The sequence below is a fragment of the Erinaceus europaeus genome, chromosome 12, assembly GCF_950295315.1.
Source record: "Erinaceus europaeus chromosome 12, mEriEur2.1, whole genome shotgun sequence".
Taxonomy (NCBI): Eukaryota; Metazoa; Chordata; class Mammalia; order Eulipotyphla; family Erinaceidae; genus Erinaceus; species Erinaceus europaeus.
Genome location: NC_080173.1, coordinates 82,816,801 through 82,829,126, shown reverse-complemented (window position 1 = coordinate 82,829,126; position 12,326 = coordinate 82,816,801). Strand labels below are relative to the sequence as shown.

At 47.9% G+C, this 12,326-nt stretch overlaps 3 protein-coding genes across 8 annotated transcripts in view; 1 reads left to right on the top strand and 2 right to left on the bottom strand.

Annotated features, from left to right (window-relative positions):
• KIAA0753 (KIAA0753 ortholog) overlaps window positions 1-9,133 on the bottom strand; it is a 66,462-nt gene extending 57,329 nt beyond the window's left edge. For 2 of the 5 annotated variants that reach the window (XM_016187852.2, XM_016187860.2), the window contains exons 1-2: window positions 3,861-4,558; window positions 2,999-3,148 (exon numbers count right to left, since the gene is read on the bottom strand). In XM_016187852.2, coding sequence (XP_016043338.1) covers window positions 2,999-3,091 — 93 coding nt within the window. In that variant the 5' untranslated portion in view covers window positions 3,092-3,148; window positions 3,861-4,558. Of the gene's footprint in view, window positions 1-2,998; window positions 3,149-3,860; window positions 4,561-9,071 lie in introns of those variants that run through there. The other 3 variants (XM_060204193.1, XM_060204194.1, XM_060204195.1) reach the window with 3 other exon arrangements.
• On the bottom strand, window positions 4,657-9,209 carry LOC107522384 (collagen alpha-1(I) chain). Of its 2 annotated transcripts, none has more exons than XM_060204191.1 (2): window positions 7,666-9,209; window positions 4,657-7,611 (listed from the first exon to the last, which is right to left on the bottom strand). In XM_060204191.1, the coding sequence occupies exons 1-2, from the start codon at window positions 8,836-8,838 to the stop codon at window positions 4,657-4,659; spliced, it is 4,128 nt and encodes a 1,375-aa protein (XP_060060174.1). In that variant the 5' UTR covers window positions 8,839-9,209. The 2 variants fall into 2 exon arrangements, with proteins under 2 accessions (XP_060060174.1, XP_060060175.1); XM_060204192.1 differs by having other exon boundaries at window positions 7,738-9,209.
• A 238-nt stretch (window positions 9,210-9,447) lies between these two features.
• On the top strand, window positions 9,448-11,836 carry TXNDC17 (thioredoxin domain containing 17). Its single transcript, XM_007523107.3, has 4 exons — window positions 9,448-9,674; window positions 10,223-10,304; window positions 10,977-11,052; window positions 11,628-11,836. The coding sequence occupies exons 1-4, from the start codon at window positions 9,530-9,532 to the stop codon at window positions 11,697-11,699; spliced, it is 375 nt and encodes a 124-aa protein (XP_007523169.1). The 5' UTR covers window positions 9,448-9,529; the 3' UTR covers window positions 11,700-11,836.
• The last annotated feature ends 490 nt before the right edge of the window (window positions 11,837-12,326 follow it).

The following is a 12,326-nucleotide window of genomic DNA, read 5'->3' as shown; positions in this document are numbered from 1 at the left end:
GGTTCCAGCAAGTGACCAACTCAACCCATTACAAGTTTCCTAAAGTTCGCTCCATAGACATACCAAATAGTGTCTAAGCCATTTGATAATATTTCTTTAGGACTTCAAAAATAATTCATCTGGGGGTTATAATATATCTTTTATCCTGTGCTTAAGTGCTCCTTGTCTAAATACCCACTCACATCTTCTTAAGTTTCCATCAGGTTTTTGTTGTTGCTGTTTTCTGTCACTGGGGATTCACTGCTCCAGGTCAACTTTTTCAGATAGAAAGAGACGGAGACAGTGTGACACAAAGACAGCACAACATAGAAGCTTCCCCCAGTGTGGTGGCGGACAGGCTCAACTCTGATTGGTTAGTATACATGGCAAAGCAGGCACCCTTGCCAGCCCTTTGTCTGTCTTACTCACAATAAATCTAAGTTTGGGGGCTGGTGTGGTGGCACACCTGGGTGAGCGCACATGTTACAGTGTGCAAAGACCTGGGTTCAAAGACTTGGTCCCACCTGCAGGGGGAAAGCTCTGCAAGTAGTGAAGCAGTGTTACAGGTGTCTGTCTCTCTCCCTCTCTATCTCCCCTACCTTCTCAATTTCTAATGATCTCTATCCAACACATAAATATTTTTATTTATTTATTCCCTTTAGTTGCCCTTGTTGTTTCATTGTTGTAGTTATTATTGCTGTTATTACTGATGTCATTGTTGTTGGATAGGACAGAGAGAAATGGAGAAAGGAAGGGAAGACAGAGAGGGGGAGAGAAAGATAGACACCTGCAGACCTGCTTCACCATTTGGGAAGCGACTCCCCTGCAGGTGGGGACAAATAAATAATTTTTTTAAAAATCCCTAAGTTTTGTTGTCTTTTACTTAATAAACACAGGTATGTTTCCACATTCTCAATGTTTATTATTTTTCACAACTGCATTCTCCAAAACCCAGTGACTAGTTTTTTTTCATGCCTGCGTCAACTACTATCTTACTATTAAAATTTAGATCCAGTTCTCCACTAATAAAACAGCTCAACTATAGTTTCATGCATTTAATTTCCTTCTCATTTCAAATTACTTTCTTAGGCTAAATTATCTCTTCTGGGATTACTAGGTCTAACGGAGTAAGCAACTGTACAGTTTAAGACCCTTCAAGGACTGGTAGACAGGCTAGTAGACTCTGCCTACATACTCAGTGGTGCCTATGCTGTGAGATCTTTATTTTAGGAATGACCTTCTCAATCTTCACAACAAAGATTTTTAGATAATCACGTGGAAGAAGAATCAACTTAAACCCATTGTGATAAGCCTTCAGAGAAGTATTTTGGAAAAAAAGGAGAGTTTAAAACTTCACTAGGTAGCATGAAAGAAAAAAATAAATGGTGAGCATCTACATAAACAGAATCATTTGGGAGATTTATTTGGAAAAAATCTTTCCCTCAAAGATCTGGGTAAGGCAGTTGTTGGTAACAGGGGAAAAAAATAAAAAGGCAAATTATTATTTATATCCTGGATATATGGAAAGACAAATTAGGACTCAGAATCCATAAGAAATGGGGGGAAAAGTGATAAAAGTTTACAGGGGCTTTGAGCACTTCGGGCAAACTTCTTCAGGCAGAAAAAAAGCAACAGTGGATCTGGAAATGGCATGGTGGATAAAGTGTTGGTCTCTCAAGCAGAGGCCCAAATTCAATCCCTAGCTGCACATGTAACAAAATGATCCTCTGGTTCACTTTCCCTCTCTCCCATCCTTTTCATTAATAAATAAACAGCATCTGAAAATAGAGATGGGGAGGAAGAGAAGGAAGGGAGGGAAGAGAAACAGAGAGAGGGAGACATAACACAGCACTGAAGTTTCTCCTGGTGCCATTGACATTCTTATGTGGTGTGTTGAAGACTCAAACCAAGACCACATACATGGCAAGACAGATGAGATTTAAAAACAACTTCTACCTAACTTATGGTCAAAACATATAAACAAAGTCCAAGGGGAAAAAAAAAAAAAACTGGGGGGGGGGGAGGGAGAAGTACTTACACTTTCTTCAGAAAGTATAGTTTTAAAATAAATACAAAGAACTCCCTACGTGTAGGAAATCCTTTAAGGTAAAAATAAATAAAGAGATAAAAATAAAAACTCAACAGAAAGGTTTTTAAAAAATTACAGCTAATGTACAAAAAAAAGTGACCATTAACAAAGCCTATGGACATATAAAAGCTGACCACTGAAATGTCAACAGACTAGCAAAAGCTTTGAAAATAAAGCAAAAGCTGTTGATGAAGCTATAGGGAAGCAGAAACTCTTCAGAGCAGTGGTATAAATGCAGACTTATAGAGCCCTCAGGATGGGGAATTTGGCAGCATCTAAGAAAATTACATGCAGCACTGCCATAAGAGAACCAAAGTGACAGCATGTATCTCCTGACAAGATGCAGAGAACTCAGTATCATTTCAGAGGTTATCCCACCACAAAAGCAATATAATTTTGAGAAAAAAATAAAACAAAGCCAAATTGAGAGAAAAACTTTCAAATAAATGTCCTGTTATTTTCTTCAATGTCAGTCTCTCAGACTGAAACATGACAACTAGAGCAACATATAACCTTGAATTTTCTTAGGTACAAAGGGTATCATCAGGACAGTAGTAACATAGTAAATCTGTAGATGACAGCATCACAAATACGTAAGAGAAATGTGATTATTTATAGCGGCCATATTCTAAAATATTTAGAGGTCAACTCATGATATCTGCAACTTACTTTGAAATAGTTCTACAAAACTTAAAAGAGGGGGTAGAAAATGTTCAGTTACTGAGTAGAAAAGATGGTTTAAAGTCATCTGTTGGCTTTTCCTTTCCACTGGTATGCTTGATATGTTTCATAATAAAAATCTAACAGGGAAATGGCTCAGCAATAGAGCACAGGACTTATACACATCAGTTTCCAGGTTTGATCCCCAGTACCATACAGTCCCTCTTTTTCAGGAAAATAAATACTTGGAAAAAACAAAAAAGCAACTACCTGGGCCTGAAGTCTTGTGGCGTCACTCATCCCAGCTGGTTGGACACTCGAAGTCAGATGAACATAAGTTGAAATTGGTCGGCCTGGTCCCATCAGGTCTGATAGTGTTGAACAACAGTGAAAGCCAAGTCATAAGCTAGTGGTTCTTGCCTAAAAGGAAAGAGAGCTACTTCCAGACTAAGTCTTCCACAACAGGGAAAGAATAACAATACTTGGTAAGTAGTCTAGAACAACTTTATACTAGAGAACAAGTGATTTAAAGGGCAGGAAAGACAGTTTCTCCCATGTACAAAAGCAACTACACTTCTGAAATTCTACTTTCCATGAGATTAGGAGAACTCATCATCTTTATGTCAATCTCCTAAACTCCTTTCATTCCAAATTTTACATCTCTAGAGCCTCCAAAAAAAGTCATTAGTCCAAAAATAGAAGTCTGTAATTTTTGTTTTTTTGGTACCAGAGCACACTGATCAGCTCTGGCTTATGGTAGTGCAAGGGATTGAACCTGGGACTTTGGAACTTCAGGCATGAGTGTTTGTATAACCACTATGCTATCTATTTCCCCTGCTCCCAGCAGGACACTTTTATTAGTAAAATTTAGACCACTAGACACAATTCTACAGACTAAATAAACTTGCAGGATCCAAATAACTACATTTATGTCAGGATCTGCCAGGTACGAGGTGAATAACTATCGCCACCCTTTCTCTCCTCTGACCTGTATACACAGTGAGATAATATGAAAGCAAACTAACATGGGCTTTACTCAAACCACTGTCTTGCCCTTTTTTGAATGCCTTATAAAATTTATCATCCCTGCACTCTTTATGGGTTTATCAAACATTTATTTCATGTTATTTACCTATTTCACAGGTTTATGTTTCATCTTCCCAGCTAGACAAGGTTCCTTGAGGATAAGGGCCTGTCTTGCTCTTCTCTGATATTTCCCACAACACAGTACTTTGAATAAACTAGGTAATTTAACTCAACATGTGTCAAACTATAATTATTTTCTATAAACTGACCAGTTTTAAATGTATCAGGGCACCTGTTCGCTTCCCCTCACACAAAAAAAAAAAAAACCCACAGTAAGTCAATTGGGAAATTCATGCCTAATTTAAGCTATGGAATAAACCCAAGATTTACAGGATTTTGCTTAGACAAATCTGTAGGTACATAAAGGCAGCTGCCCAAGATGCCTTATTTCTAAGCAGTGGTTAAAAAAAAAAGATGGGAGGACGCATGTGATCAAGGTAAATCCCAATTCAGGGGTTGGAACCCCAGAATAAAGCCTGCAGAATTAGAACCAGGGCATCTGCAATTTTTATGTGGCCAGCACTCCCTCTCCCCTCCCAAATGCCAATGGTCTGGTAATCCCCAGTTCCAGGATACCTCACACATACACATACACTCACACAGTCCACAAGTTCAGGTACACCCATCCCTAAACTGTTGCCCTACAAAAAGCTCTGGGATACCACTCCCTTTCCCATTGCTCCAGAAAGCATTTCCAGTTGTTCACTTAACATGCCCAAGAACATCTCCACGAAGTTCTCTCTCCCTGATATGCCCCTATGCTTTCTTCCACACTCAGGACAAAAATTTCCCCAACTTGTTCCCACCCAAAGAGCCCCACGAACCCAACTTGCTCCATATACCTACTTCTGAAACCCCCTTGACCTATCCTCCCCCACATAATTGTCTCCCAAATTGTTCCCCCTCACTCTGGCTCCAGATGTTCCTCCAGTCCATCTCCTCCCATTCTGCTGTGATTGACCTCGGAAATGGCCAGTATCTGTGTCTTCCCTCAAAGTTGAGGGTGTGTCCACAGCTTCTGGCACCCCTGCAGTGGATCCTGCCCTGGCCACTCCTGGCACGTTCTCATAGTTTGTTTCTTCCTCCCCAGACCCTGGGTGGCTCCATGGCCTGGCCCCTCGCCTGCTGGACACTCCTACTGCCTGGCTCCTCCCAGCCAGTCCTGGAATACTGCTACCTTCTGCCTCCTCCACTAAATTCTCAGGTCCTTCAGATTGTCTCCTTGAAGCCATGAGGCCTGGGACAGCCATATCTATGTCTTCTCCAGCAGACCCAGTCACCCACACGGCAGCAGGCAGGCACCCTGCCATGGGAATGCCTACGGCTGCAAGCACCCCCAAAGACATAGGTACCCTCATAGCCCCAGACCCTCCACTGGGTCTCCTCCTTTGGCCTGCGACTTCCTCGGAACTAGGCTCCCACTCCATAGGCCCAGGAGCCCTGGCACCAGAGAGCATCTCAGTCACAGGCCTCCTTCCCCATACAGTGGCAACATCTCCATAGCTACCACTGTCCACCGTTGGGGCATCATCAGGAGTGACAGCAGCCATGGACATCTGCACATTCCTGTGAACTCCAGCTGCCACAGGCACCTGGGCAACCTCTCTTCTTCCCGATAAGCCTAAGACATCCCCAGAGAATGCTGCCTCCTCCACATAGCCAGGCAGCCTTCTGGTTGTATACTGCCCCAGAGTCTGTCTCCCCCCTGATAAGTCCATGATACCTCGAGAGCTGGTCTCCTGAACAGTCCTAGGTGCCATACGTAATACCTCACCAAATGAAGGCACCCCTGTAGTCACTGCCACTCCCGAAGTTTGTCTCCTTCCTGGCAAGTCTGAGAAACTCTCAGAGCCAGCTTCCATCCTCAGAAAACCAGGCACCCGAGGAGTTGTGAGCCCCTCAGTAGGTATAGACGCCCTGGCAATCTGTCTCCTTCCCCAAGATCTCGGGATGCCCCCAAAGCTAGTCTCCTCCCCTACAAGCCCAGGCAACTCAGGAGGCACAGAAACCCTGGCAGCAGTGGGCAGTCCAATAGCCCGTCTCCTTCCACCAGGCCCGAAAGCTGCAGAGCCACCATCTTCTGCCACAGACCACAGTTCTTGAGTAACCATGTGTGTCCCTGATGTCACAGGGACCCTGGCAGGATGAACCCTTTCCCATGGGTTCAAGACATCTCCAGAGCTGCTTTCCTGTTGCAAAGGGTTAGATACTCCCACAGAGACTGGCACCCTGGCAGGCACCCCTCCAGACCTGGGCATAACTATACTTATGGGTGTCCCTACTGGTACACCACTGTGTTGGGCAACACCTGCTGCCTCAGATGTTCCTTCTGTCCCAGACAATCCCAAAGTCTGTCTCCTCCTGGACGGACATGAAACATCACCATAACCTGTCTCTTGGCCCACTGGTCCAGATAATCCTAAATCTGAAGGCACCAGTGCCTCTTGCTCCCTCAAAGCCTGTCGCCTTTCCCAGGAATTCAGGATATTCCCATAATATGTCTCCTCCCCAATACTCATTGGCTCAGCCTCTGCCTGTTGCCCATTCCAGAGGCCTGGGGCACAAGCTCCAGGTACTGTCACAGCTTGTTCTGTTTCCCACAAGTCTGAGATTCCCCCATAGCTTGCCTCCTTCTCTAAAGCCTGAGGGACTTCCGCAGCCTGTTCCAGACCCCAGTGACCTAGAGCACCTCTAGGACCTCTCCCTGTTGGTGCAGCTTCCCATGGTCTTGGGTCACCTCCAGAGCCAGTCTCTCCCCACATGGCCTGTCCCCTGTCCCTGAATCCTGGGTCACCCCCAACTCTAGGTTCTTCCTCAATAGCATATGGTATCCCTACAAGCTGTCCTGTGCCCCACAGGCCAGGGATACCCTCAGAGTCACTCTCCTCCACTATCTGTCCCCTTGGCCACATACCTGAGGCACCTACAGAGGCAGCTTCCTCCTCCACAGTATCAGACAACTCCATAGGCTGTCTCCTTCCCCATAAGCCTGAAGCATCCTCACAGCTGGCCACTTGTGCCAGAGCCTCAGGCACCTGTACTACCTGCCCTCTTCCCCACAAATCCGGCGCAACCCTACCGCCTACTGCTCCCACTATTCTCTCTATGTCTTCCTCCACAACTTGGGGTACCTCCACAGCTTGGGGTACCTCCACAGCTCTGGGTATCCCCACAGTTCGGGGAACCTCCACAGCTCTGGCTACCCCCACAGCTCTGGGTAGCTCCACAGCTCTGGCTACCCCCACGGCTCTAGGAACCTCCATAGCTTGGGGTACACCCATAGCTCTAGGAGTCTCTACAGTTCTAGGAACCCCAACAATCCTTTTTACTTCCACAGCTCGGGGTACCGCTACAGCTAGGGGAACCCCAACAGTTCTGGATACCCCCACAGCTCGGGAAGCCTCCACAGCTCTGGGCACGTCCACAGGTCTGGGCACCTCCACAGTTCTAGGCACCTCCACGGTTCTAGGCACCTCCACAGCTCTGGGCACGTCCACAGATCTGGGCACCTCCACAGCTCTGGGCACGTCCACAGGTCTGGGCACCTCCACAGCTCTAGGAACCTCCACAGGTCTAGGCACCTCCACAGATCTGGGCACCTCCACAGCTCTAGGCACCTCCACAGCTCTAGGAACCTCCACAGCTCTGGGCACCTCCACAGGTCTGGGCACCTCCACAGGTCTGGGCACCTCCACAGGTCTGGGCACCTCCACAGGTCTGGGCACCTCCACAGCTCTGGGCACCTCCACAGGTCTGGGCACCTCCACAGGTCTGGGCACCTCCACAGCTCTAGGCACCTCCACAGATCTGGGCACGTCCACAGTTCTAGGCACCTCCACAGATCGGGGCACCTCCACAGTTCTAGGCACCTCCACAGGTCTGGGCACCTCCACAGATCTGGGCACCTCCACAGATCTGGGCACCTCCACAGGTCTGGGCACCTCCACAGGTCTGGGCACCTCCACAGGTCTGGGCACCTCCACAGCTCTGGGCACCTCCACAGATCTGGGCACCTCCACAGCTCTGGGTACGTCCACAGCTCTAGGCACCTCCACAGCTTTTGGAGCCTCCACACCTTGAGGAACCCCCACAGGCTCAGGGCACTGCATGGCGCTAGGCACCCCCACAACTGGTACCTTATCCTGAGAGCCTGGGGCAAGTCCACAACCTCTCTCCTCCACTGGCCCAGGTTCCCCTGCAGCTTGTTCTCTCCTAGCACAGGCCTCCCGAAGTCGACGCAAAGCCATAAGATGCGGCACCCTCAGGGCCAGGTTGCGGCCGCACAAGTCTGAGACCCTCAGACAAAGCGCCCGCAGTCCCATCGCCGTGGAGACTCCTGCGCCCGCGGGCGCGGCCCTCGCCTGCCCTTTCACCCACGGCCCTGTGATACCCCTGCGGCTGGTCTCCAGCCACGAGGCCCTGCCGGGGATGCCCCTTTCAACCGGGCCCTCGCCGGCGGGCACAGGGTGGAGCTCCACTCGGCTCCCTTCGGCACAGCCCGAAGCCGCTCTCGTGGCCTGAACTCTCAGCCACAACTCCACGATGCTCTCGGTGCCCGCCGACCCCGGGCGGCCTTTCTTCTCACTAGCGCGGGGAGGGCTCCTTCCCACGGCGTCCCCGTCGTCCCCAGGACCGGTCAGCCACACAGAGCCGGCGGCTCCCACCAGCTGGGGCTCCCCCACGGCCCCGTTCACCCACACAGCCCCGGGGTCCTTCGCAGCCTCCACCGCGCCTGCAGGGGCCGGCGTCCCCGAAGCCTCGTCCGCCCGAGCGGCCTCCCGCGCCGGCTCCACCGCGTCCGCCTCCCGCTCCGCACTCCCGCTGCGTGTCTCCCGCGGCGAGCTCCGAGTCGGGCGCCTCGCCCCGCCGCAGCTCCGCAACGACCCAGCATCCCACCGCTTCCCCCGGAGTCGCTGGACTCCCGGCGCCCACCTACTGGGCCCCGCGCAGCCGCCCGGCCCCTCCGCCGCCAGCTCGCCCCTCCGCCGCCGGCCCCAGGACGCTCGCCCAGCCTCCCTGCTCATGGCTCCAGGGCAACTCCTCGGGGCACCGCCGGCCCCCGCACCTCGCTCCAAACACGCACTCAACTCACACGCCCGGCTCCAGCCGCCGCCCAGCCCCGGGACCCCCTAAGCCTGAACTAGAAGAAAGGTAGTCAGGAGAGACGGGGTCCGCCTGGGTCAAGGTCTCGGCTCCCTGCAGTCCAGGACGCCTAGCGCAGACTCCCAGAATCCCCCCAGTCCCGGCCCGAGCCCACCTGGGCGGAGGCGAGGCGCGGCTACCGGAAAGCGGGCGGGGGGCTGGCTAGGCCTCGCTTCCGGCCGCTAATTTAGTTGCCATAGCAACAGACGCAGGGCGGCTTGGGAACCGTCAACCTCCTAAACCATCTAAGGGCTCCAGGAGCTGCAAGGCGGCAGCCTCTGCACATGGGACCGGGGCTGAAACTTGGACAGGCTCGGGGGAAAAATAACACCTTGGGTTTCGGAGCGGTGCCAGCATAAAAAGACCTAAAATACGAGAACAGAAAAAAAAAAAAAAAAACTGCGCGGGTGAATTATGGCCCTCGGTGGCTCCCGTTAGTATGGCTGCGCCTCGTGTTTGCCACAAGCCCCGCCCCGCGCCCACCGGAAGCAGCCACATCCCGCTCCACGTGGGCTCCGCCCCCGGCGGCGGGAAGAAGCGCTCCTCCCTCTGCAGCCCGAACGTTTTTTCCGAATGGCCTCCTTCGAAGAGGTGTGTGTGTCCGGCTTTGAGGAGTTTATGAAAGCTGTGGAGCAGCACAAAGACAAGACCATTTTCGCTTACTTCACCGGCTCTAAGGACTCCAATGGAGAAAGCTGGTGCCCCGACTGCGTGCAGGGTGAGCTCGGGATTCAGGGGAGCTGCCCAGCGGAAGTAGCCGAGTGGCCGCAGCAGTGGCCAGAGATGCGGGTTTGAAAAGCAGAGGCTGAAGAGTTGTCTTGTCCCACAAGACCCGCGAGGCGATCTGTGCTAATATAAGTAACTCCTTTTCTTACCCTGTTCTAGTCAAGTCCTTACCCGCCTCGCCAAGAGTGTTTTTCTACCATCCCAGATGATCTTGGACTCTAGTCCTTCCACTTCCCCCATGATTGGTATCTTCACAGGAGAAATGTTGAATTCCTTTTGCTTTGTTAGCAAATACGCATGTGTTTCCTTATTCTGGGCTGTGGTGTGGGTTATATAAAAGCTCGGACTTGGTCCCTACCCTTAAAAAATGGCCTTAAGCCAGGAAAGAAACTCTTGACTTCTGTTAACCTCAGTTAACTGCAGGGTAAAGTCTGAGTACTTGCCTAGATTGAGCTAAGATTGAAGGAGGAAAAATGGGCATTTTACTTGATTGTAGAATTTATATACTTATTTCAAATCAACTTTTTTTTTTCCCTAAAGCTGAACCGGCCCTACGAGAGGGACTGAAGCATATTAAGGAAGGATGTGTGTTTATCTACTGCCAAGTAGGAGAAAAACCTTAGTAAGTGGCAATGTACACTGTTTTCTAGACATGCACTAAGTAGGCTATTGAAAATTTACATGGGAATGACTGCGGGGGGGGGGGCTCAAGTTCAGCGTTCTAAGGTGCAGCACGTTGCCAAACTAAACGCTATTAAATACAAAATATAAGTGGTCACTTGTATTAAATAAGACAAGCTAGTGAACTCAGGTTAGTGTTCAGAACTTGCCTTTACATTTTATATCTTAGTGCACTTTAAATGAAAACTTTGCACAGGTAACAAGTCAAATTCCTTAAGAGCTTTCAAATGTTTACAAAATAATTACTAAAAGATTCAATGTGGGGGGGCTGTAGCGCAGCGGGTTAAGCGCAGGTGGTGGCACAAAGCGCAAGGACCAGCATAAGGATCCCGGTTCGAGCCCCGGCTCCCCACCTGCAGGGGAGTCGCTTCACAGGTGGTGAAGCAGGTCTGCAGGTGTCTATCTCTCTCTCCTCCTCTCTGTCTTCCCCTCCTCTCTCCATTTCTCTCTGTCCTATCCAACAACGACAATAACTACAACAACAACAACAAAAAACCAGCAAGGGCAACAAAAAGGGAATAAATAAAATAAATATATTAAATGTAGGAATATTAAGAAAGCTGTAAGAAATGAAATAAATATGTTCTTTAACCACTTTTTCTTTTCAAAATAGTTGGAAGGATCCAAATAATGACTTCAGAAAAAACCTGAAAGTAACTGCAGTACCTACACTACTTAAATATGGAACAGTGAGTATTTTTAACTGTTGGAGCTGTAATTCAGCTCTTAAGTCTCTCTTGGCTTGTTCTGGATTCTGACTGAAAAAAATTTTAGTATTTCATTCCAAAAAACATTGTTGTACATTAAAAACAAAACCTGTCTGTCCACTCCTATAGTCAATTCCAATAAGTATTAACAATGCAAATATCTAAGCTGGCAGGTCTTTTAAGCCACTCTTATAAATAAATAAGCACTAACTGAGAAAGATGGCTGCATCAATAGTTGTTTTTTTTATGTAACCCATAATTCTTGTTGCAACAGCATCTCCTAGTCATGATCCTCTGTAAATCTACTCTAAGTGATGAAGAAAAAAGTGATGGCATTGGTTTTGCTGTCTCCTGTTCTAGTCCAAGGAGCCAAGTATTTTAATGACTCCTCTTAAGGCAAATACTTAACCATTTTATGAAACGTGTTACAACTAGTTGGTAGTACCTGACAGCATATTTTCTCTGTCCCAGATTTGTGAGGCTTAAGGCAGAACTGATTCTGCTCCTAATAATAAATTATACTTGTGGGTTAAGGTTTGACTGTTCTTGTTTTACAGCCTCAAAAACTGGTAGAATCTGAATGCCTTCAGGCAGACCTCTTGGAAATGTTGTTCTCTGAAGAAAATTAATACGGGTTGTGTCTTGATTTCCTCTAGTATAAAATAAACTGAATAACTGCTTTTAATTCATGTTAACGATGATGTTTAAAAAATTATGTATGATAAAACAATAGTGTGTCATTAAAAGGATCATGAAAACTTCATAATGGATGGAAAGCTTTAAGATATATAAAGTACATCTTTAGGATTTACTAACAGTAATGGCACAACGGAGGTACTGGAGGTAACAATATCTAAGCCCTTAACAATGCAATATTAGTGCAATAGTTCCCAAATGTCTAAAGGAGTTAGGATCATTTACCTTAAGTTTTATGAACTTACAAAGAATTTCCATTCTTAAAACACTTTTAGCTTTAGAATATAGAAGTTCACACTTAACCACTGATGGAAAGGATAACACATCTAACCCAACAATACAAACAATATTGCTTTATAGCTTCCAAATGTGCTTCATTACTGGGTTGGGAATGAGGCGGGTAGCTGAATAAATTGGAAGCCATATAGCCCAGTGCTGGAAAGAACTCCAGCCTGTGAGTCAGTCACACTACCTTGATTCTAGACAAAGATAAAAGCCCAGTTGTTAGCCACAGATCTCTCTGGCTATACCAGGTCAATGCCATGCCAATGATTCTTCCA